This window comes from Pecten maximus, chromosome 12 (assembly GCF_902652985.1).
Source record: "Pecten maximus chromosome 12, xPecMax1.1, whole genome shotgun sequence".
NCBI classification, from domain to species: Eukaryota; Metazoa; Mollusca; class Bivalvia; order Pectinida; family Pectinidae; genus Pecten; species Pecten maximus.
The window spans coordinates 18590448-18615149 of record NC_047026.1 but is presented as its reverse complement, the minus strand read 5'-3'; the positions used below and the strand labels follow the sequence as shown (position 1 = coordinate 18615149).

The following is a 24702-nucleotide window of genomic DNA, read 5'->3' as shown; positions in this document are numbered from 1 at the left end:
CAAAATAGATGGAAACATTATTCTTTAGGACCACACATTCGTCGCCTATCCTGTGATATTGTAATAAAACAAAATTGCGTTTATTTGAACAAATACAAGCGATAACCACAATAAGGTAGCAGACCACAGTAGGATAGCGTGGCCATGGGTGATTTATTTAAACAAATTGCTCCTGTTTTATGATATGCATAAAACCTAAAAAGATAATACATACTATAATTGGTACACTCATCATGAAATAGTAAATATAATCGTCACATTTGTTAAAAGTAGTTTTGCCTACAGCAAAAATTGGTATGTAGCAAATGAGTTAAGATAGCAGAAAACCTTAATGACGAACATAGTTATGTTAAAACAAGATTAATTCTGTCTTTGAGATAGAGATTTTAATTCAAAGTAGGTTTCAGAGAAAAACAATTGTTTGGGGAATTGTGTCATTTGGAAAAAATCAAGATATTTTGCAATGTTTAACGTTTTTTAAAGTTGTATCCATGGTATTAAAAGGTCTAAAAAATATAGAAAAAAAGATTTACTTATCTTTTACAGCTGTATTAAAATTACAAAGATTTTATAGATTACAAATATATATACTTTCGTATAGGTAATAAGTAGGGTTAACTGGCCATGTTTACATATCTAAAATATGTGCCTTATTTTTCATGATTTGATAGTTTTATTGTTCACTATACACGCTATACATAACAACATCGCTATTCTAACACAACCTTAATAAAACGAGAGCAAAATATGAACAAAAACAAAAACAAAAAAAATCGTGTTATATGTATAAAAGTTGTATTAACTTTGACCTAATATAACAACTGACATATGCCAACTATTAGTGTCAAAATATAACGCTGTATTACACACCAGATTTTTTTTTTCTGAATTCTCCAAAAATCTCAAGAAGCAAAAACTGGACGGACGGACAGCCGGGCCGACTGACGGACAGACGGACGGACGAACTGATAGAAGGACATAGGAACGGACATCGTCATTTTCGTTCATTTTGTAGAATTGATATAGCATTGTCATATTGTATATTCGAGGTTAATGTCAGTCTTTTCGAATGTCCGAATTTTTGTTAACAAATCGGATATAATGAATATTATATGTATATTGTTTAAATTCCAGGACAGTATGGATTTACGAAATATCGTTTGTTTATGGACAAATATCATAGGAACACTGCATACGAAATATGTCAGCTTTATGGCGGGAACATCATACGCCTTGACAGTTTTAAAAAATTGCTGCGTATCATGCATCTCAACACTGAAGAATGGAATTACGAACTGTAAGTTGCCCCATCTCATTGTCATATTATAAATGTTGCTTTTCTGGGAGTCGTAGATAAAGCAACTGATGCTTATTCTTCCGGAACACCTGGTCTTATTCTCCTTGTACATTTGCCAAGCTCTCAATAAAATCTGTTTCGTTCATAAGTCGATTCCCTGTTGGTTTTTTTCTCTTTCAATTCTAATCATGTGTGTTTGTTGTTTTATTACTATCTACTTTTAGGGTCCTGTTTTTTCGAAAAACATATCATTTTATTAGTGTATTGATAGCTGCAACAAAGATTACCTTTTCATCTGGCACCATGGATAGTTCCTCAATCATTAATGAGTTAAATCATTAGATAATTCAATTGTCTAGAGTTCCATTATTTGTATATTAATCATAATAGTTGAGATTTGAAATTTGATATTTTCCTTCGTTGTTATACTTATCCTTAGTCCGTGTATTTTATAGTTATGTTTCCCCTTTATTTAGTTTATCTCAAAAATGTGAGTCTAATACAGATTTCAGATTTTATTGTGTGAATCTACTAGTTTATGTCAATATTACCATTCTTCATTAATTCATCTATAGTCAATGATAATGTAATTGTCCGTATTGCGTCCTTTTCTGACTGATTGAAAACTCTTATCATTAAGATCGATATAAAAACACAATACAGGATGTAAACTAAGATATAACACAGCTAATTCTGATGTTGGAAATGTATATATGTTAGTTTAATGCCTCTGATGCATGAGGAAATGTGAAAAACTGAAATAGCTATTTATAATTTTTACAAAAAACATCATCCACAAACATACCAATACATGCACATGCTCAGTTAAACCATTTAAGAATGTTGGTCTGCGTTATTATACGGGCAGTTTTGTATCTTTAAAGAATTTTGCCAACAGGCAAATTCCAAATCATGCCAATATTTGAAGCACAATCGACCTGATATCCATTGAATTCATATTTTTTTTCTTTATCTCACCAGTGTAATTTATCTTGGAACGTTTTGCATTAGTAAAAACTATCTTTAAATTTGTTTTCATAGCATAAGAGACTGTATGAAATACATCTCGAAGATGAAGTATTTGCTCGTCAAGGCGCAAAAAAAATCATCTGAAGATTCGTTTGTTTTAATATCATATGAAACGAAAACTCCTTTTTGACCCTATATATATATTGTTGATATACATTTATTTTTAGGCATCATGACTTCTGGATCGACCTTGTAGTTGACCCGACCGATGATTCATTTCTTTGGACATCCGATTGTGAGCCTTTTGATCCACTGGCTGATTGGAATGGCATGATTGCAAACTTTGATTACAATGCTGATAAAATGTGCGTAGTGTACAAACGTGGAAGCATCTGGAACAGCAAAAATTGTGACTCCGATGCCATGGTGATATGCGAAACATTTGAAACAGGTAAATATGCCTTCGAATGATGCTACTTAGATATCATGGTCGTGTACGAAACCTTCGACAAAGGTAAATATACCCTAGAATGATGCTACTTACACTGTAGATGTCATGGTCGTGTACGAAACCTTCGACACAGGTAAATATGCCCTAGAATGATGCTACCCAGATACCGTGGTCGTGTACGAAACATTTGAAGCAGGTCAATATATACCTTAGAAGAATTGTACTTAGATGCCATGGTCGTGCGTAGACATTGGTAAGAGGTAAATGATATATTTATTTGGCGTCCAATTTTAATGTTTCTTAATTTTGATCTTGCTTTTTGTGTCTGTAAACAATAACATAACTGGATTGGCCCGGCGGATAGGATGCCCATAGGTGGGCTACCCAGTCTGAAAGAAAACTCTAATGTATAACATGATATATTCATGGGTAGTTTCTTTCGTGTTACCCAACACAATAAAATACAGGTCATTGTTTTTAGATTTTAGGTCTGTAGAAGCCCGCTCCAGTATATTGCCTGCAGGGTATCTGTAATTGATTTCGATAACTAAATTACATCAAAACGTATTTAGTGCACAGTGTCCATGTTTAAATACTACAGAGTTTCAATAATAGGGGAAAGTACTCAAGATTGTTTCGTTGGTTATGGAGCCCTATGAAAGTTTACACACCCATAGCGAAAAACGGAAATGATGCAAAAGTTACGTAATGATATCGGAGTCTGTTGTAAATGATTCAGGTTAGTAAGAAAGGATATTAAAATAAAAATTATTAATTATTGACCAGTAAACATAGGGATCGATGCTTACACCTAAAAACAGTTTTATTACAACCTGGGAAAGTTTCATGGTTAACACCTTGATCTCGTTCGAAAATATTCTAATTTCTTGTGCGATAGGAATTGGTATGCCTAGTGATTCCGACTAAAGTCACTACTCACTAACCCCCATCTCAATTGAGACTGTGAAGCTGGCGAAGTCCGTCCTTCCGGAACAAATTGTACTTTTTCAACTGCCTCCGTATAAATGTACATGTATATATTTTGTTGATATTTTATCCCTCATTTAACTCTCAGATTTCGAGTAAGAATGATGCTTTTTTTTCACATTCACGGCTCCTGCACAGTTACTTAAAGAGTACATTTTCTTCTTTCAAGGGAATGCCTGCACCTTCGGTTCACCAATTGATTACCCGCTTCAAATTGTCCCAGATATAGAGGAGGCTGGTTGTTATCAGCTGTGTTTAAAAACAGCAGAGTGTTGGTCTTACACCTACATCAGTCCTCAACGAGAATGTGTGCTCAACTCTGACACCAGTCAAAATGGCGACGCAAATCATTTGATGTCAACAACCAAAATCAAAAGCTGTTATGGCGGTAAGATTTTTTTTTACATTAACATATTTCAGAATAGATTTGACCTAGTTAATTATGGTGGATGACGTCGATGAAGCCAAAAACACTTACCATTCCGCAACGCATGGTCTTATCATCCTTGTTTATAGGTAATAACATTCGTTTAAAATGATTACAGCAAACTCAAACTTGTAAATGAAATAGTAAGTCTGTATGTTTGGTATAGCTACATCGTCGACAAAGAGACAAAGATATATAATGATTGATTGAAAACAATAACAGACGTGTGTATACACTTCACGTTATTACAATCCGCCAAACCATTGAGCTTCTAATTTCACCTTTTAGAAAGAGAGTGAGTAATTAATAAATTTACTCCCCAAGACATTCTATCGTAATCAGTCCCTACATTTTGTACGCAACTTTCAGTATGATAAGCGATCATTTTTAGGGCGCTCTTATAACCATTTCTTGTTGATATATTTCTTTGGATGTCATTTCATCTTCTTCTTCTTTTTTTCTTTTTTTTTTTCATTCTTTAACTCCCTCTCTCTGTGTCTTGGCAGTGTAGCATTTGTTATATCAATTTTCTCCAAAGTCCTCATTGTTTTGGTACATTGTAAAGCCTTAGCGTAATGTCTAGTGTATCCTTTTTCATTATGGAAGATGTGACAAAGTCCGGGGGCTGTTTCTTGGAAAGAAGAGACGTTGATTTCATCAATGTTCATTTAAACATTTTCTGTTAGAATCAATTCTTGGATTTAATGTGGAAATCTACGGTAAGGAACTTTCCTTAAGTTCTATAATGTTCTCTGGTGAAAATTTCGAATCAAGGAATATTGACAAAACTTTGAACAGGTCCGGGTTTCATTAACGTTCTTTGATTTAAGAAAATTCTGTAATGCTTTCCTATGGAAAATTTGAAGTCAATGGATTTCCTTAATTAAGTAAAGGAACGTTGATGAAACTGGGGTCTGCTGCCCTAGTAGTCTGTCTATTATCACGTGATATCTCTATTTTTTCTTTTTTTCATGTCAGCTCATTCTGTCTGTTCTTTGTTTTCTGTTGACCTTCTACACACCCGTCCACATATAACCCTAGATGTTGATATCTCCTTAGACACCCGTCCACATATAACCCTAGATGTTGATATCTCCAGACACCCGTCCACATATAACCCTAGATGTTGATATCTCCACAGACACCCGTCCACATATAACCCTAGATGTTGATATCTCTATAGACACCCGTCCACATATAACCCTAGATGTTGATATCTCCATAGACACCCGTCCACATATAACCATAGATGTTGATATCTCCTTAGACACCCGTCCACATATAACCCTAGATGTTGGTATCTCCTTAGACACCCGTCCATATATAACCATAACGTCACAGGACCCCATTTGGTTGAATTTTTACACATTTATTCTAATATAGAAAATACTCACCTGAGAATTTCAAATTAATGTTAATATTTTACTAAGACAACCTTTAGTACTTCCAACTGCATGATCAAAAAATAAATAGTACGTGATAGCTATTTATAGATCCGCTTTTTTTGTGTTACGTAACTTCCGGTCTGGAGCATGCAGAGAGGACCCCATTTGGTACAAAGTGGTGAGACATCGATTTTTTCAATTATTTCCAAAAATATCATCAATAATGTGAGTGATTGCGATGGTAATACATATATTGTTACTTATTACAACAGTATTTTTCCAAAATATCAGTCATTTGTGTATAAATACCATAGCTGGAAATACAAATATCCCGGCCCGTATTTCCCGTATTTTTTTTCCATTGAGCTCGAGTCCACGTGGTTTCATTGAACGATGTTTTGTGACAAATATCACAAATGCACATGTATATACAGTGGTTTCACAACTTTTTATAAGTGGCAATACATTATACTTCTTTTAGGATGATGAAAATTGCATATTTTTTTTTATAAATATAGATTACTAAATTAGAATATTGAAGTAAGGGGCACTTGTCGCTGTCAGGAGGTATGTAGAATGGTCCTGCTGCTATATATATCTAGTGAGGACATTCCTACTAGCCGTCGGGCAGCTCAGTAGATGTCTACAGGATACATATTGAACCACAGGGACATTACAATATAATATTAAAAGTATGCATAAAATGTATAGGGGTCATATCTGATCAGTTTAAAGTTATGAACATGTTACATTCAGTATCATTGTCCCTGTGATTGAACAGTTATAATATAAAATAACAAAAACACAAAGTTTGTTTCATGTTGGTGACTATTACTGGCAGTATCATTTATTAATTTTGCTTTCTTTTGTTTATTTTTTCCCCAGGGTAATTATGGAAATGAAATATTACAAGAAAAACCTTTAAAATGACAATAAAACACTCTTGATGGAAAGTCAAGAAACCTTATTTAAAATTGAATATTTAAAACATGATGACATTAGCACAAGTGTTATTCTCGCAACATAACACGAGTAAGATTTAACAAGATATCACAGTTCATGTAAAAATGTCAACAAATTAATTTGAATATAATTAGATTGATCACTTACATCATAGAGGAAGTTAGGATGAAATGAAAGATATTGAATTGTTGAATAAATGTACTAGTAATTCTCACAGGTGTGACTAAAGAAATAGTTATAATACTATTGTAATGTACATGTATATATAAATTATATGCTAAAACACTAATATAGTGTGAGTTAAGAACATTCTATCAACAGAAGTGAAATTAAAAGTTAACCATATTGTTTCTCAAATTTCAGGGCACATTTGGCAACACCAGGATGAATCTGATGCCTTCCTCATTTCAAATGTGCGGTACACTCTGGGTGGCAAACAATATACATGAAAGGACTTTTTACAGAAGTAGCATGTCACCCAATATATTTCTTCCTCTATCGGAGAAACAAATTGGTGATACTTGACATATAAGCATGCCGTGTCCCTCTGGGGTTGTACCATCCTGGTCAAGAGCCTTGTCAAGTGTTGGAAATACAATGTAGCTCAATATCTGACTGAACACAAGTACTGTGACTGGTGTCCTGACTAAGAGCTGAGAATGGCTCAACATTAACATTCATGCTCTTCATGATTGAGGCAGTCCTGGTGAAACCAGCAGCCACATTAGGTACCAGCGTATTAGACCCAAAGGATATCTTCCTCCTCATCATTACATCGATCCCTGATATTGCAAATTTTGCATGTAAATATTTCTTCTGCAAGTTCATTGCATTTGTTCTGTAGATGAAAGATTAAATTATGAGTTAAACCATAGCCGTGTTGTTATTTGTGTGTAAAAAGGTTCTAATTAACAAAACAGAGCCTTTACTGCTCAGTTCCCCCGACAGCAATGCTAACTTAGGAAGCCACTATATCAGTCACTAATTGTCCTGTTACCTGTAACAATCAACAGTAATTACAAGAGAGTGACCGATCGCCATCTGCAGAGGTGTTTGTTTCCTCAACCCCACTGGTGACAGCTAGCCATTCAACCATGGCCTAGACAACAAGAATGGTCAGGTAGTAATTAAATCATTATTAAGACCAACAAAAGAGGATAAAGCAATAGTTATGTCAGTCATAATTGGTTTACTTACAAAAACAACCGAATGCAAATCTGACAGAACAGCATGAGAGTTCCGAGTGTCTTTGTATACACTATAGTTATTGACTGAACCAGAAATGGGTATTTATTAAATTAAATCCCAACATGGATTTCAGATCTCAAAATAAACGCTTAGGATTGAAATTATCAGAGAAAAATTCTCTTTAATTTTAAAGGGTTAATGTAATAGAAAAGATATTTCAAACCTTTTTTTTTCCAAAATATTGATGATTAATGAAAATTGTTTTAATAAGAATTACCGAAGATTTTTTTATACTATTGGCTTACTATAAACTATTGAAACTATCAACTTCTGAAGTTCAGTGTTTGTGTCAGATAAATAATTGAAAATTAATTAGGCATTTGTCTTTTATTCATTTCTTTTATTGTTTAAATATAATAAATCAGGAGATATATATGGTAATGTACAGTAATCAGATTTGGTTTGTTTCTTTGTTTATAAGGGACATAACTTGTTAAACATCTATATGAAGGACACCTCTCTATAAAGGACACTTGTCTCTTAGGTGTCCTTTATACACAGGTTCGACTTGTACATTGGGTTTTCATTCATTAAAACTAATAATAAATAATATGTTAGAATATGTTGCATACTCCGGCAAGATCTTGTTCAATATGTGTTGATCACTTTTATCACTTAGCCGGCCTGTTCATGCATGTGTTACAGTCATGCCATAAGTAAGGACATAAAGACTGAAACAAAAGGGTGGGCTTGGCATTTAATAAATGGGGTCTTTTTCAGATAAAAAAAATGGGTTCATGAGAATAATTTGAATGGGAAAAAAGTTTGGGAGTCCCAGAGTGTTTTAGGTGTTAATAATCAGCTTGGTGGGAATGGGTGAATGTAAAAAAATATATATATATATTCATGTCATAAATATTATATTAATTTGTATTTATTTTTTCTTCATGATAATATTGCTAATGATAATGTATATCATTGAAAGGAAATGGTGAATTACTTTTTCTCCACTGTACAGAGGATATTTCCCATTTATGCATGTTAAAAGTATAAGAAGGATTATTATAAATTAAATTATTTATTGAATTATTTCGCTTCAGTTTTCAGTGAATGCCCCTTTATGTTAAGTATTCATAGTAAAAGTGTAATAACTCTTAATAAAGTCCTTAAAAAATCCGGACTTCTCGTTGATCATCAACTTCCGACATGCGCACAAATAGTTTTACTGCAATGGCGAAGCGGGGGAAGTTCGAATTGCAGGTACAGCACACTGAAAATGAGTGTATGTTCACTTTATAAGGCAAGTACCTGTGTAATACGACCAACGAAGACTTTTAGGACTATAAGAAATCATTTGGAGTGATAAATGTGCCGGAAAACATTTCAAAAGTTGATATAACACTGTCGTCGAAAGGCAAAACTATGCACAAAACGGATGTTTTCCTATAACTTACCAATTTCAATATCTTGTATTAGGCAAGCTGGATCGCTGCATACCTCAAAATTGACGTTCAAATGACCGTTTATGTTTACATTATGACGCCATAAAATCTTGGCTCATGGAATGGACATGCGAGGATTTGGGAGCTATTTTATCAAATTTTGTACCAAATGGGGTCTTGTACCAAATGGGGTCCTGTGACGTTAGATGTTGATATCTCCTAAGACACCCGTCCACATATAACCCTAGATGTTGATATCTCCACAGACACCCGTCCACATATAACCCTAGATGTTGATATCTCCTTAGACACCCGTCCACATATAACCCTAGATGTTGATATCTCCACAGACACCCGTCCACATATAACCCTAGATGTTGGTATCTCCACAGACACCCGTCCATATATAACCCTAGATGTTGGTATCTCCTTAGACACCCGTCCATATATAACCCTAGATGTTGATATCTCCTTAGACACCCGTCCATATATAACCCTAGATGTTGATATCTCCACAGACACCCGTCCACATATAACCCTAGATGTTGATATCTCCACAGACACCCGTCCATATATAACCCTAGATGTTGATATCTCCTTAGACACCCGTCCACTTATAACCCTAGATGTTGGTATCTCCACAGACACCCGTCCACATATAACCCTAGATGTTGATATCTCCACAGACACCCGTCCACATATAACCCTAGATGTTGGTATCTCCACAGACACCCGTCCACATATAACCCTAGATGTTGGTATCTCCACAGACACCCGTCCACATATAACCCTAGATGTTGATATCTCTTTAGACACCCGTCCACATATAACCCTAGATGTTGATATCTCCACAGACACCCGTCCACATATAACCATAGATGTTGATATCTCCACAGACACCCGTCCACATATAACCCTAGATGTTGATATCTCCACAGACACCCGTCCATATATAACCCTAGATGTTGATATCTCCACAGACACCCGTCCACATATAACCCTAGATGTTGATATCTCAACAGACACCCGTCCATATATAACCCTAGATGTTGATATCTCCATAGACACCCGTCCACATTTAACCATAGATGTTGATATCTCAACAGACACCCGTCCACATATAACCCTAGATGTTGATATCTCAACAGACACCCGTCCATATATAACCCTAGATGTTGATATCTCAACAGACACCCGTCCACATATAACCCTAGATGTTGATATCTCCACAGACACCTGTCCACATATAACCATAGATGTTGATATCTCCTTAGACACCCGTCCATATATGACCATAGATGTTGATATCTCCACAGACACCCGTCCACATATAACCCTAGATGTTGATATCTCCTTAGACACCCGTCCATATATAACCATAGATGTTGATATCTCCACAGACACCCGTCCACATATAACCATAGATGTTGATATCTCCACAGACACCCGTCCACATATAACCATAGATGTTGATATCTCCTTAGACAACCGTCCACATATAACCCTAGATGTTTTCTAGTCGTTAATCCCTGTCGAATAGATAACCATGTTCTATTTCTATTGTGTAGGTGAACTGATTCAGACAGTTAACCAAACATGGTCTATTGGAGTATATGATGATTACTCTGAACCTGTGTACAACTGCACAGCTGGCCTTCAACAGACAACATTGAACATCACAAACCTGCACAGTGGGTATCCCATCTCGTATCATCAAAATCACAGTCACACTTATATTTCGGTTTGTCTATGTGTGGATAGGAACAAGTCAAATGGTTATAGGCTATGTTATATGATACCTTTTACTATATAATATGGTATATGTTACTATATAATATGGTATATGTTACTTTATAATATGGTATATGTTACTTTATAATATGGTATATGTTACTATATAATATGGTATATGTTACTGTATAATATGACATATGTTACTTTATAATATGGTATATGTTACTATATAATATGGTATATGTTACTATATAACATGACATGTTACTATATAATATGGTATATGTTACTATATAATATGGTATATGTTACTATATAATATGGTATATGTTACTATATAATATGGTATATGTTACTTTATAATATGGTATATGTTATATGGTATATGTTACTATATAATATGGTATATGTTACTTTATAATATGGTATATGTTACTATATGATATGGTATATGTTATATGGTATATGTTACTATATAATATGGTATATGTTACTTTATAATATGGTATATGTTATATGGTATATGTTACTATATAATATGGTATATGTTACTATATAATATGGTATATGTTATATGGTATATGTTACTATATTATATGGTATATGTTACTTTATAATATGGTATATGTTACTATATAATATGGTATATGTTACTTTATAATATGGTATATGTTACTATATAATATGACATGTTACTATATAATATGGTATATGTTACTATATAATATGGTATATGTTACTATATAATATGGTATATGTTACTATATAATATGGTGTATGTTACTATATAATATGGTATATGTTACTATATAATATGGTATATGTTACTATATAATATGGTATATGTTACTTTATAATATGGTATATGTTACTTTATAATATGATATATGTTACTTTATAATATGATATATGTTACTTTAAAATATGGTATATGTTACTTTATAATATGGTATATGTTACTTTATAATATGGTATATGTTACTTTATAATATCGTATATGTTACTTTATAATATCGTATATGTTACTATATAATATGGTATATGTTACTATATAATATGGTATATGTTACTATATAATATGGTATGTGTTACTTTATAATATGGTATATGTTACTATATAATATGGTATATGTTACTATATAATATGGTATGTGTTACTTTATAATATGGTATATGTTACTTTATAATATGGTATATGTTACTATATAATATGGTATATGTTACTATATAATATGGTATATGTTACTTTATAATATGGTATATGTTACTATATAATATGGTATATGTTACTTTATAATATGGTATATGTTACTATATAATATGGTATATGTTACTATATAATATGGTATATGTTACTTTATAATATGGTATATGTTACTTTATAATATGGTATATGTTACTATATAATATGACATGTTACTTTATAATATCGTATATGTTACTGTATAATATGGTATATGTTACTTTATAATATGGTATATGTTACTTTATAATATGGTATATGTTACTATATAATATGGTATATGTTACTATATAATATGGTATATGTTACTATATAATATGGTATATGTTACTATATAATATGACATGTTACTTTATAATATGGTATATGTTACTATATAATATGGTATATGTTACTATATAATATGACATGTTACTATATAATATGGTATATGTTACTATATAATATGGTATATGTTACTATATAATATGGTATATGTTACTATATAATATGGTATATGTTACTATATAATATGGTATATGTTACTATATAATATGGTATATGTTATATGGTATATGTTACTATATAATATGGTATATGTTACTTTATAATATGGTATATGTTACTATATAATATGGTATATGTTGCTTTATAATATGGTATATGTTACTATATGATATGGTATATGTTACTATATAATATGGTATATGTTACTATATAATATGGTATATGTTACTTTATGATATGGTATATGTTACTATATGATATGGTATATGTTACTTTATAATATGGTATATGTTACTTTATAATATGGTATATGTTACTTTATAATATGGTATATGTTACTTTATAATATGGTATATGTTACTATATGATATGGTATATGTTACTATATAATATGGTATATGTTACTATATAATATGGTATATGTTACTATATGATATGGTATATGTTACTTTATAATATGGTATATGTTATATGGTATATGTTATTATATAATATGGTATATGTTACTTTATAATATGGTATATGTTACTATATGATATGGTATATGTTATATGGTATATGTTACTATATAATATGGTATATGTTACTATATAATATGGTATATGTTACTATATAATATGGTTTACACAACAAAATAACAAACGATGTAAGATAAATTTACAGTATTTATTAAAAAGTTTGCAGATAAGGGGTGCATATCACCTTAGCAGTTACCTCCCTTGGACCGGGTGGGGTATAGCCGTGGGCTATTTGAACCCTGTAATGCTGAAGAGCATGGTGCTGAAAAGCTATGGCCAACAACCCGTTGAGAACATGACTTGGAGGTATGGCTGACCTGAAGCTCATGGGTACCATAGCCTGGTCGCTCAAATGTCCAGGAGTCGGCAAAAGTTGGGAGTTACATCACTTAGGCTTGGGGTTCGACTTGCTGTCTTACCCTGGGCCAGATAGAGTTGATGTATGCAGTCCAGCTAACCCTTGGTTCTGGGGTTGGATTGACCGATTTGTGGTGTATAGCAGTAGTCTGGCATCATTAATAGTCCATGTTATTATGTTATTACATGGTGTCAGTTTACTGCCATAGGCCCAAAGGTTGAAACCGATAAAGTCACAAGCAACCAATTAGATAAAGGTGGCGGTGGGGAGGTGGATGGTATGACTGTTTGTTCGAGCAGTTAGAACAACAATGGCAATTTGGATAGAATTTCTGAGGAGAAATTGACATTAGCCATGTGACCGAGCGTGGTCTTCTGATTGGATCTCTTGACATCCTTACCTTGTTAGTAAGGGGCTGTTTAATTAGAATATGTAAATTAGGTGCAGGAGTGAAACCTCCCTTCATAGATAACCGTAGGGTCAGGGAGGTCATAGATAGAGCCAGACTGGTCAAGACTGGGTGATAAGGGTAATTAGATTCCCCCAAGATGATATCTGCATGCAAGTCTTATCTGTGCCCATTACATTCAGACTGGGAAGTTGCTTTGATAAGGTTTGTTTATCTGAGAGACAGAGAACATAAAGACTAGCAGGTGCTTTGAGTATATATTTGCACATGTGTGCAGTTGACAAGCGGACATGAGATGTCCTTTGATACAGTTTATTTAGCCTTGGCATGACCTGTACTGGTCAGCAAGGAGGAGCATAAATCTCCAAAAGCTTCAAGTGAAGCCATGCAGTATGTTAAATTGACTGTGTTTGGATGACAGGCAGGCCCCATATCTGCTGTGTAAACCTGCCTAATATTTAATATTAGACTTTAATTTACACAACAAAATAACAAACGATGTAAGATAAATTTACAGTATTTATTAAAAAGTTTGCAGATAAGGGGTGCATATCACCTTAGCAGTTACCTCCCTTGGACCGGGTGGGGTATAGCCGTGGGCTATTTGAACCCCGTAATGCTGAAGAGCATGGTGCTGAAAAGCTATGGCCAACAACCCGTTGAGAACATGACTTGGAGGTATGGCTGACCTGAAGCTCATGGGTACCATAGCCTGGTCGCTCAAATGTCCAGGAGTCGGCAAGAGTTGGGAGTTACATCACTTAGGCTTGGGGTTCGACTTGCTGTCTTACCCTGGGCCAGATAGAGTTGATGTATGCAGTCCAGCTAACCCTTGGTTCTGGGGTTGGATTGACCGATTTGTGGTGTATAGCAGTAGTCTGGCATCATTAATAGTCCATGTTATTATGTTATTACATGGTGTCAGTTTACTGCCATAGGCCCAAAGGAGTATGAGAGATATGGTTTATAAGCATGTGATGATACGAGGACCCCAAAGAGGGAATGTAGGGTATGAGACACCTTTATCCCTAGCGCCACCGGGAGAATATGACATAATTGAGAAGGTATACAGCAAGTCATAGACAAATTCTGGCAGAATGCCTCAGTATCGAATATAGTTATTGTCCTCAGAGGTACTTAGGTGTAAAAGAAAACAGGGTACTAATGTCAATGACTAGTAAACATTTAGTTCGGTTCTGTATCCCAATTCGGAATGTCCAGATGTAATCCTTACAAGAATGCTGGCCTGCATGGCTACAGAATGTGTTCTGTTACCTTCGTTTCTGTTAGTTGTTGAGTATGAGGGCCGTAATAGTACCGTTTAGATATACTCGCCCTAAACGAATACACACATATATCCCATCTGAATGGTGACAGATAAGCACATTTACACACATATAAATCCAATGGAATATGCACATAAATCCTGTGTGAATGATGACAGATTAGCACATCAATATACATGTTAATCCAGTGGAATAATTAGTACTCATTATAGATATACTCGCCCTATAAAGAGTACACACTTAGACACTCTTGAACACAGAAGGCAGCCACTAGGCTACTAAGTATCAGGTGAAATCTTGCACATTTCTGCTTGAGCTTTCCGGAGAATATGATGAGGGGTACGGATGTATCGACAGTAGCTATCCGATTGCCAGCGTCCAAGCACTTTGATGAGGTGATCGGGGACATCTGACTGGGCGGCAGTAGTTGCGGCTCCTATTCTGAAGGAATGTCCTGTGTATAGTGAATGATTTAGACCTAGTCGGATCAAGGTCTGTCTTAGTTTGTCAATGAAAACATGTCGAGTCAAGGCAGCCGAATGAATGGAAAATAGGGGGTCCGAAGGACGACAACCATTCATGAATCTTTCTGTTAGCATTCTGATGACAGCGGCTACAGCACATACATGGTGATGGGTGCGGAACAGGTGAATGGTGACTCCTTGACGAAAGGGGTCGGTTTTGGACGCCTTGAGGCGCAATGTCATGCTGTTACTGTCCGGTGCTACTTGAATGTCGCTGATACACAAGTGAATTGAAGAATCAAATGTGTTAGTGGTGCATGTGAATTCTCCGCACCGTAAGAATGCGAAGAAGGCCACACAGCAGGCAGCCTCCATAGTAGTGTCTGTGGCAGGATCGAAAACACCCTGTCGAAATGCTGAGCATAACTTAGACAATATGTTGAAAGTTATGGGGAGTCTAGGTTTTACCGGAGTTCCCTGTAGTTTCTTTAATCCCCGTAATATGGTCTGGAGTCGGTAAAGTGGTAACCCATGAGTATTCACAAGCGGGTTGCTGAGCCCCTGCATAGTACAATGGAACTTAATTCCGTATAAATACAGCTTAATTGTAGAATATTTCAATCTGAGGTTATGATAACAATGAGTCACGAAGAGTATTAATAATTCTTCTGTAACGTTGGTAAACACACTTGCTTGGTCGTTTATACCATTCATGAGGATGAAGTTCTTGAAACAGGAAACACCTGATGTGTAGGTAGTTCTAGTCGAATGAGCCACTGCAGCATTCCATAGGTCACGCACTGCTGGTTCTAGTATAGAGGCACATTGTCGTAATCCGGAATGGGATTTTGGCTCTTCTTTGCTGCTGGTGCCAAGTCGTGGAACCGGTCCATCTGGAAACGAGATAAGGCATCAGCAATATTATTCTGTTTTCCAGGAATATGCACGGCTGTGAGAACGAAGTTGTGGATAAAGGTACACCAAGTTAAACGTCGCATAAATGGCATGATATAAGCGCATTTAGAACGTCCTTTCCTGATGATATCAACAGTTGCTTGATTGTCACAGTGTAGTCTAATTCTGAGACCTGACCACTTGTGTCCCCATATCATACAGGCCAGTACGATAGGATATAATTCCATGAAAGCAATTGACATTTCAGAACTGTTCAAGGATATTTGATGTGGCCAGTGACCGTGGAACCACTGACCGTCATAAAAAGCACCAAATCCAATTCCTCCGGCTGCATCTGTGTAGAGATTTATATCGTGAGCTAATGTTGTCGTCTCCTGGAGGAAGACTGAATTTCCGTTCCATTGATCTGTGAAAGTATACCACATAAATAAGTCCTGCTGACAGGCCCCGGTAAGTTGTACATGATGATGCAACTGTTTGACTGAGGCGGCAAGATTTAAGAGATAAGATATAAACGAGCGTCCTTGAATGATCACCCGACTAGCAAAGTTCATATGTCCCAAAAGGCTTAATAGTTCGCGCTTTGTGACCTTTTTGCGTTTACAGAAAGATTTGATTGTTTGAGTTATTCTCTGCACTTTATTTGCCGGCAGGCGTGCTTCCATGTTACTAGTGTCCAGAGTGATTCCTAGAAACTCTAAACTCTCAGATGGACCCAATGTTTTGTGAGGAGACACTGGAATATTGAGTGCTGTAAAAACCTTGGACAAAATTGCCATTGTTCGTTCAGCTACCACATTTGGTCTGTCGATTGTAAGAAAGTCATCCAGGTAGTGAATTATGTATTCTATCTGATAGTTAGTTGATAAAATCCAACAGAGAGCGGTTGATAAAAGGTCAAAGATCTTAGGACTGGAACGACACCCAAAAGTGAGTTTGGTATAAAAATAGTACTGTTGTTTCCAGCATATACCGTAGAAAGGCCAGAGTTTTGGAGAAACAGGTATAAGTTTAAAGGCATCTGTTATGTCAAGTTTACACAGCTTGGAGTGTCTTCCTGTATGCTGGATTTGATTTATGGCGTCATCAACACTAATGTACGACAATGAGTATTCCTCTTTAGCAATTAATTCGTTGATGCTGTTACCTTCGGAGTCATGGGGGGCAGAAAGGTCCACGATTAGACGTTTCTTGTCAGAGTACTTCCCTGTCGCTATTCCAATTGGGTTAATCCTGTATATATCAAAAGGGGGTTCTGTATAAGGGCCAATTAAGAATTTCTTGTTAACTTCGCTAGTTATAAGTTCATCGACGATGTCTGGTTCAGAAGTGGCACTTTTTAAGTTCTTGCAGATTAGAGATGTCTCTGGTAATGCAGACATTCCAGTGTCAAAGCCGTCTGATAATCCAGAAATCAAAGACTGCACAAAGTTCTTATCAGGGTGGTTTTCTAGTTCTCTCTCCAGTGCTGCTATATTGATAGGAGTTGACGCCTTGAAATCCTGGAGGTTAGCCTTTTGTCATTGTTTAGCTGATTCGTTGGTTTTATGTGTTTTAGCAGATTTAATTGAAGATTTCTTAATGTGAAGGTAGGGGCAATTGTCACGGTTACAGCCATCTTGGTCGTTGTAATTGTTGCAGACCTCTTTACCATGGTGAATGACCCTGGTCCTTCCTTTACTGTCCGTGTTGCTGTCCCCATTCCTATTGTTTCCTTTATGGTTTTTTGCTGATGATCCTAGTCCATTCAAAATGAGAGGACAGAAGTCTTCGGTATGATTCATGTTGTTGCACAGTTTGCAGCTGTTACTCCGAAATCCGGAACATATCGTGGTGTAAAGTTGATTGTCCCGAATCGCCCAGTTGACCTTAATGCCACGCTGGTGTAATAGTGCTGCGGCCCTAGTGGCGAAAGCTTTATGGTATTCATAGAATACGGGACCAGGATATGTTGTGGCTAGTTCTACTATGTCTCGCTCGTAGATGTCTAGCTCCTCTCTGCGATTAGGGTAATATTCGCACATGATGCTCCTGTATATCGAGAAGGCCTTGACAAACTCTCCGAGGGTGAGAGATTTACATAGACGTGGGTCTGTTTGGAGCGGGACAGTACGCCCCCCAACTTCAGTGAATCGATTGTAGCGAGTGCAATCATAGTCATAAGATGGCAGTAATAGTAGAGCTAAGTTGACGTCCTTACCTTCTATTATCTGCTGGCGTATGGCTTGAGGTACGACTTCTATTGATGGCAGAGATTCTGATGAAATTCCTGTCTGTTGTAGAAGGATAACAGGCTGAGGCACATAATTGTTTGGTATGCCTCCTGCTACGGCTGGGGGCTCTAAGGTCGGTGAGGTTGGTGAGGTTGTTGAGGTCGCAGTCAGGACATGACCTGGTACAGCTGGGGCCTGTCCGACTGCTACTGTATTTTGGCACAGTATTAATTGCTCCAGCCTGGTAACATGTGCTTGTAGAGCCTTCATTGCCTCATTTGATGGGAGATTCCTGCTGTGGTAGCCAGGCTGTGTAAGGTCATTCTCAGTAGGTGGCGTAACATCACTGTTACCATCACTAACACTGGTATTATTTTCTTTGTACAGTTTGACCAGCATTGTTTTTGTAAAACCACATGGTGGTCTGATGTTCTGCTCCAGCAGTCGTGTCCTTAGTTCACCTATAGTCCAGTTTTCTGGCTTATTAGGGTCCCAGTTGCTGTCATTACCGCCTGTCGTACTGACAGCAGAATTAAGAGTGTCATTAATGTCTTCAGGTGCCCTTCGTTTGCGCCCACGAGGTTGACCTTTTCCACGTCCTGACATATCTTTAACTGATGAGTGTTTTAGAAGAATGTCTTGCTGAGGATGTAACTGTTAAGTAGTGACAATTTCGGTGAATGGGTGAAGTTGTAGCAGTCTCTGATGAGAGGCCAACAAAACACAGAGAGTTTTGGAATATGACTGTTTGTTCGAGCAGTTAGAACAACAATGGCAATTTGGATAGAATTTCTGAGGAGAAATTGACATTAGCCATGTGACCGAGCGTGGTCTTCTGATTGGATCTCTTGACATCCTTACCTTGTTAGTAAGGGGCTGTTTAATTAGAATATGTAAATTAGGTGCAGGAGTGAAACCTCCCTTCATAGATAACCGTAGGGTCAGGGAGGTCATAGATAGAGCCAGACTGGTCAAGACTGGGTGATAAGGGTAATTAGATTCCCCCAAGATGATATCTGCATGCAAGTCTTATCTGTGCCCATTACATTCAGACTGGGAAGTTGCTTTGATAAGGTTTGTTTATCTGAGAGACAGAGAACATAAAGACTAGCAGGTGCTTTGAGTATATATTTGCACATGTGTGCAGTTGACAAGCGGACATGAGATGTCCTTTGATACAGTTTATTTAGCCTTGGCATGACCTGTACTGGTCAGCAAGGAGGAGCATAAATCTCCAAAAGCTTCAAGTGAAGCCATGCAGTATGTTAAATTGACTGTGTTTGGATGACAGGCAGGCCCCATATCTGCTGTGTAAACCTGCCTAATATTTAATATTAGACTTTAATATATGTTACTATATAATATGGTATATGTTACTTTATAATATGGTATATGTTACTATATAATATGGTATATGTTACTATATGATATGGTATATGTTACTATTTAATATGGTATATGTTACTATATAATATGGTATATGTTACTGTATAATATGGTATATGTTACTATATGATATGGTATATGTTACTATATAATATGGTATATGTTACTATATAATATGGTATATGTTACTATATAATATGGTATATGTTACTATATAATATGGTATATGTTACTATATAATATGACATGTTACTTTATAATATGGTATATGTTATATGGTATATGTTACTATATAATATGGTATATGTTACTTTATAATATGGTATATGTTACTGTATGATATGGTATATGTTATATGGTATATGTTACTTTATAATATGGTATATGTTACTCTATAATATGGTATATGTTACTATATAATATGGTATATGTTACTATATAATATGGTATATGTTACTATATGATATGGTATATGTTACTATATAATATGGTATATGTTACTATATGATATGGTATATGTTAATTTATAATATGGTATATGTTACTTTATAATATGATATATGTTACTTTAAAATATGGTATATGTTACTTTATAATATGGTATATGTTACTTTATAATATGGTATATGTTACTTTATAATATCGTATATGTTACTCTATAATATGGTATATATATTACTATATAATATGGTATATGTTACTATATGATATGGTATATGTTACTATATAATATGGTATATGTTACTATATCATATGGTATATGTTACTATATGATATGGTATATGTTACTTTATAATATGGTATATGTTACTATATAATATGACATGTTACTTTATAATATGATATATGTTACTTTAAAATATGGTATATGTTACTTTATAATATGGTATATGTTACTTTATAATATGGTATATGTTACTTTATAATATGGTATATGTTACTATATAATATGACATGTTACTTTATAATATGGTATATGTTACTATATAATATGGTATATGTTACTATATAATATGGTATATGTTACTATATAATATGGTATATGTTACTTTATAATATGGTATATGTTACTATATAATATGGTATATGTTACTTTATAATATGGTATATGTTACTTTATAATATGGTATATGTTACTTTATAATATGGTATATGTTACTTTATAATATGGTATATGTTACTATATGATATGGTATATGTTACTATATAATATGGTATATGTTACTTTATAATATGGTATATGTTACTTTATAATATGGTATATGTTACTTTATAATATGGTATATGTTACTATATAATATGACATGTTACTTTATAATATGGTATATGTTACTATATAATATGGTATATGTTACTATATAATATGGTATATGTTACTATATAATATGGTATATGTTACTATATAATATGGTATATGTTACTATATAATATGGTATATGTTACTTTATAATATGGTATATGTTACTATATAATATGGTATATGTTACTATATAATATGGTATATGTTACTTTATAATATGGTATATGTTACTTTATAATATGGTATATGTTACTATATAATATGGTATATGTTACTATATAATATGGTATATGTTACTATATAATATGGTATATGTTACTATATAATATGGTATATGTTACTATATAATATGGTATATGTTACTATATAATATGGTATATGTTACTATATGATATGGTATATGTTACTTTATAATATGGTATATGTTACTATATAATATGGTATATGTTACTTTATAATATGGTATATGTTACTTTATAATATGGTATATGTTACTATATAATATGACATGTTACTTTATAATATGGTATATGTTACTATATAATATGGTATATGTTACTATATAATATGGTATATGTTACTATATAATATGGTATATGTTACTATATAATATGGTATATGTTACTTTATAATATGGTATATGTTACTATATAATATGGTATATGTTACTATATGATATGGTATATGTTACTATATGATATGGTATATGTTACTATATAATATGGTATATGTTACTTTATAATATGGTATATGTTACTTTATAATATGGTATATGTTACTTTATAATATGGTATATGTTACTATATGATATGGTATATGTTACTATATGATATGGTATATGTTACTATATAATATGGTATATGTTACTATATAATATGGTATATGTTACTATATAATATGGTATATGTTACTATATAATATGGTATATGTTACTTTATAATATGGTATATGTTACTATATAATATGGTATATGTTACTATATAATATGGTATATGTTACTGTATAATATGGTATATGTTACTATATGATATGGTATATGTTACTATATAATATGGTATATGTTACTATATAATATGGTATATGTTACTATATAATATGGTATATGTTACTATATAATATGGTATATGTTACTATATAATATGACATGTTACTTTATAATATGGTATATGTTATATGGTATATGTTACTATATAATATGGTATATGTTACTTTATAATATGGTATATGTTACTGTATGATATGGTATATGTTATATGGTATATGTTACTTTATAATATGGTATATGTTACTCTATAATATGGTATATGTTACTATATAATATGGTATATGTTACTATATAATATGGTATATGTTACTATATAATATGGTATATGTTACTATATAATATGACATGTTACTTTATAATATGGTATATGTTATATGGTATATGTTACTATATAATATGGTATATGTTACTTTATAATATGGTATATGTTACTGTATGATATGGTATATGTTATATGGTATATGTTACTTTATAATATGGTATATGTTACTCTATAATATGGTATATGTTACTATATAATATGGTATATGTTACTATATAATATGGTATATGTTACTATATGATATGGTATATGTTACTATATAATATGGTATATGTTACTATATGATATGGTATATGTTAATTTATAATATGGTATATGTTACTTTATAATATGATATATGTTACTTTAAAATATGGTATATGTTACTTTATAATATGGTATATGTTACTTTATAATATGGTATATGTTACTTTATAATATGGTATATGTTACTATATAATATGACATGTTACTTTATAATATGGTATATGTTACTATATAATATGGTATATGTTACTATATAATATGGTATATGTTACTATATAATATGGTATATGTTACTATATAATATGGTATATGTTACTATATAATATGGTATATGTTACTATATAATATGGTATATGTTACTATATAATATGGTATATGTTACTTTATAATATGGTATATGTTACTATATAATATGGTATATGTTACTATATAATATGGTATATGTTACTTTATAATATGGTATATGTTACTTTATAATATGGTATATGTTACTATATAATATGGTATATGTTACTATATAATATGGTATATGTTACTATATAATATGGTATATGTTACTATATAATATGGTATATGTTACTATATAATATGGTATATGTTACTATATAATATGGTATATGTTACTTTATGATATGGTATATGTTACTTTATAATATGGTATATGTTACTATATAATATGGTATATGTTACTTTATAATATGGTATATGTTACTTTATAATATGGTATATGTTACTATATAATATGACATGTTACTTTATAATATGGTATATGTTACTATATAATATGGTATATGTTACTATATAATATGGTATATGTTACTATATAATATGGTATATGTTACTATATAATATGGTATATGTTACTTTATAATATGGTATATGTTACTATATAATATGGTATATGTTACTATATGATATGGTATATGTTACTATATGATATGGTATATGTTACTATATAATATGGTATATGTTACTTTATAATATGGTATATGTTACTTTATAATATGGTATATGTTACTTTATAATATGGTATATGTTACTATATGATATGGTATATGTTACTATATGATATGGTATATGTTACTATATAATATGGTATATGTTACTTTATAATATGGTATATGTTACTTTATAATATGGTATATGTTACTTTATAATATGGTATATGTTACTATATAATATGACATGTTACTTTATAATATGGTATATGTTACTATATAATATGGTATATGTTACTATATAATATGGTATATGTTACTATATAATATGGTATATGTTACTATATAATATGGTATATGTTACTATATAATATGGTATATGTTACTATATAATATGGTATATGTTACTTTATAATATGGTATATGTTACTATATAATATGGTATATGTTACTATATAATATGGTATATGTTACTTTATAATATGGTATATGTTACTATATAATATGGTATATGTTACTATATAATATGGTATATGTTACTTTATAATATGGTATATGTTACTTTATAATATGGTATATGTTACTATATAATATGGTATATGTTACTATATAATATGGTATATGTTACTATATAATATGGTATATGTTACTATATAATATGGTATATGTTACTATATAATATGGTATATGTTACTATATAATATGGTATATGTTACTATATGATATGGTA

The 24702-nt window shown here is 32.8% G+C and overlaps 1 protein-coding gene and 1 long non-coding RNA gene across 2 annotated transcripts in view; both read left to right on the top strand.

Moving 5' to 3' along the window:
* LOC117339775 (pheromone-regulated protein PRM7-like) overlaps nt 1-24702 on the top strand; it is a 34009-nt gene that overhangs the window by 1050 nt on the left and 8257 nt on the right. The window contains exons 2-5 of the mRNA XM_033901487.1: nt 1135-1297; nt 2494-2717; nt 3874-4092; nt 10678-10800. Coding sequence (XP_033757378.1) covers nt 1135-1297; nt 2494-2717; nt 3874-4092; nt 10678-10800 — 729 coding nt within the window. The remainder of the gene's footprint in view (nt 1-1134; nt 1298-2493; nt 2718-3873; nt 4093-10677; nt 10801-24702) is intronic.
* Nucleotides 5560-7353, top strand: LOC117339778. The gene is made up of 2 exons (XR_004535319.1): nt 5560-5694; nt 6843-7353. It is a non-coding gene; the product is annotated as an uncharacterized LOC117339778 (long non-coding RNA).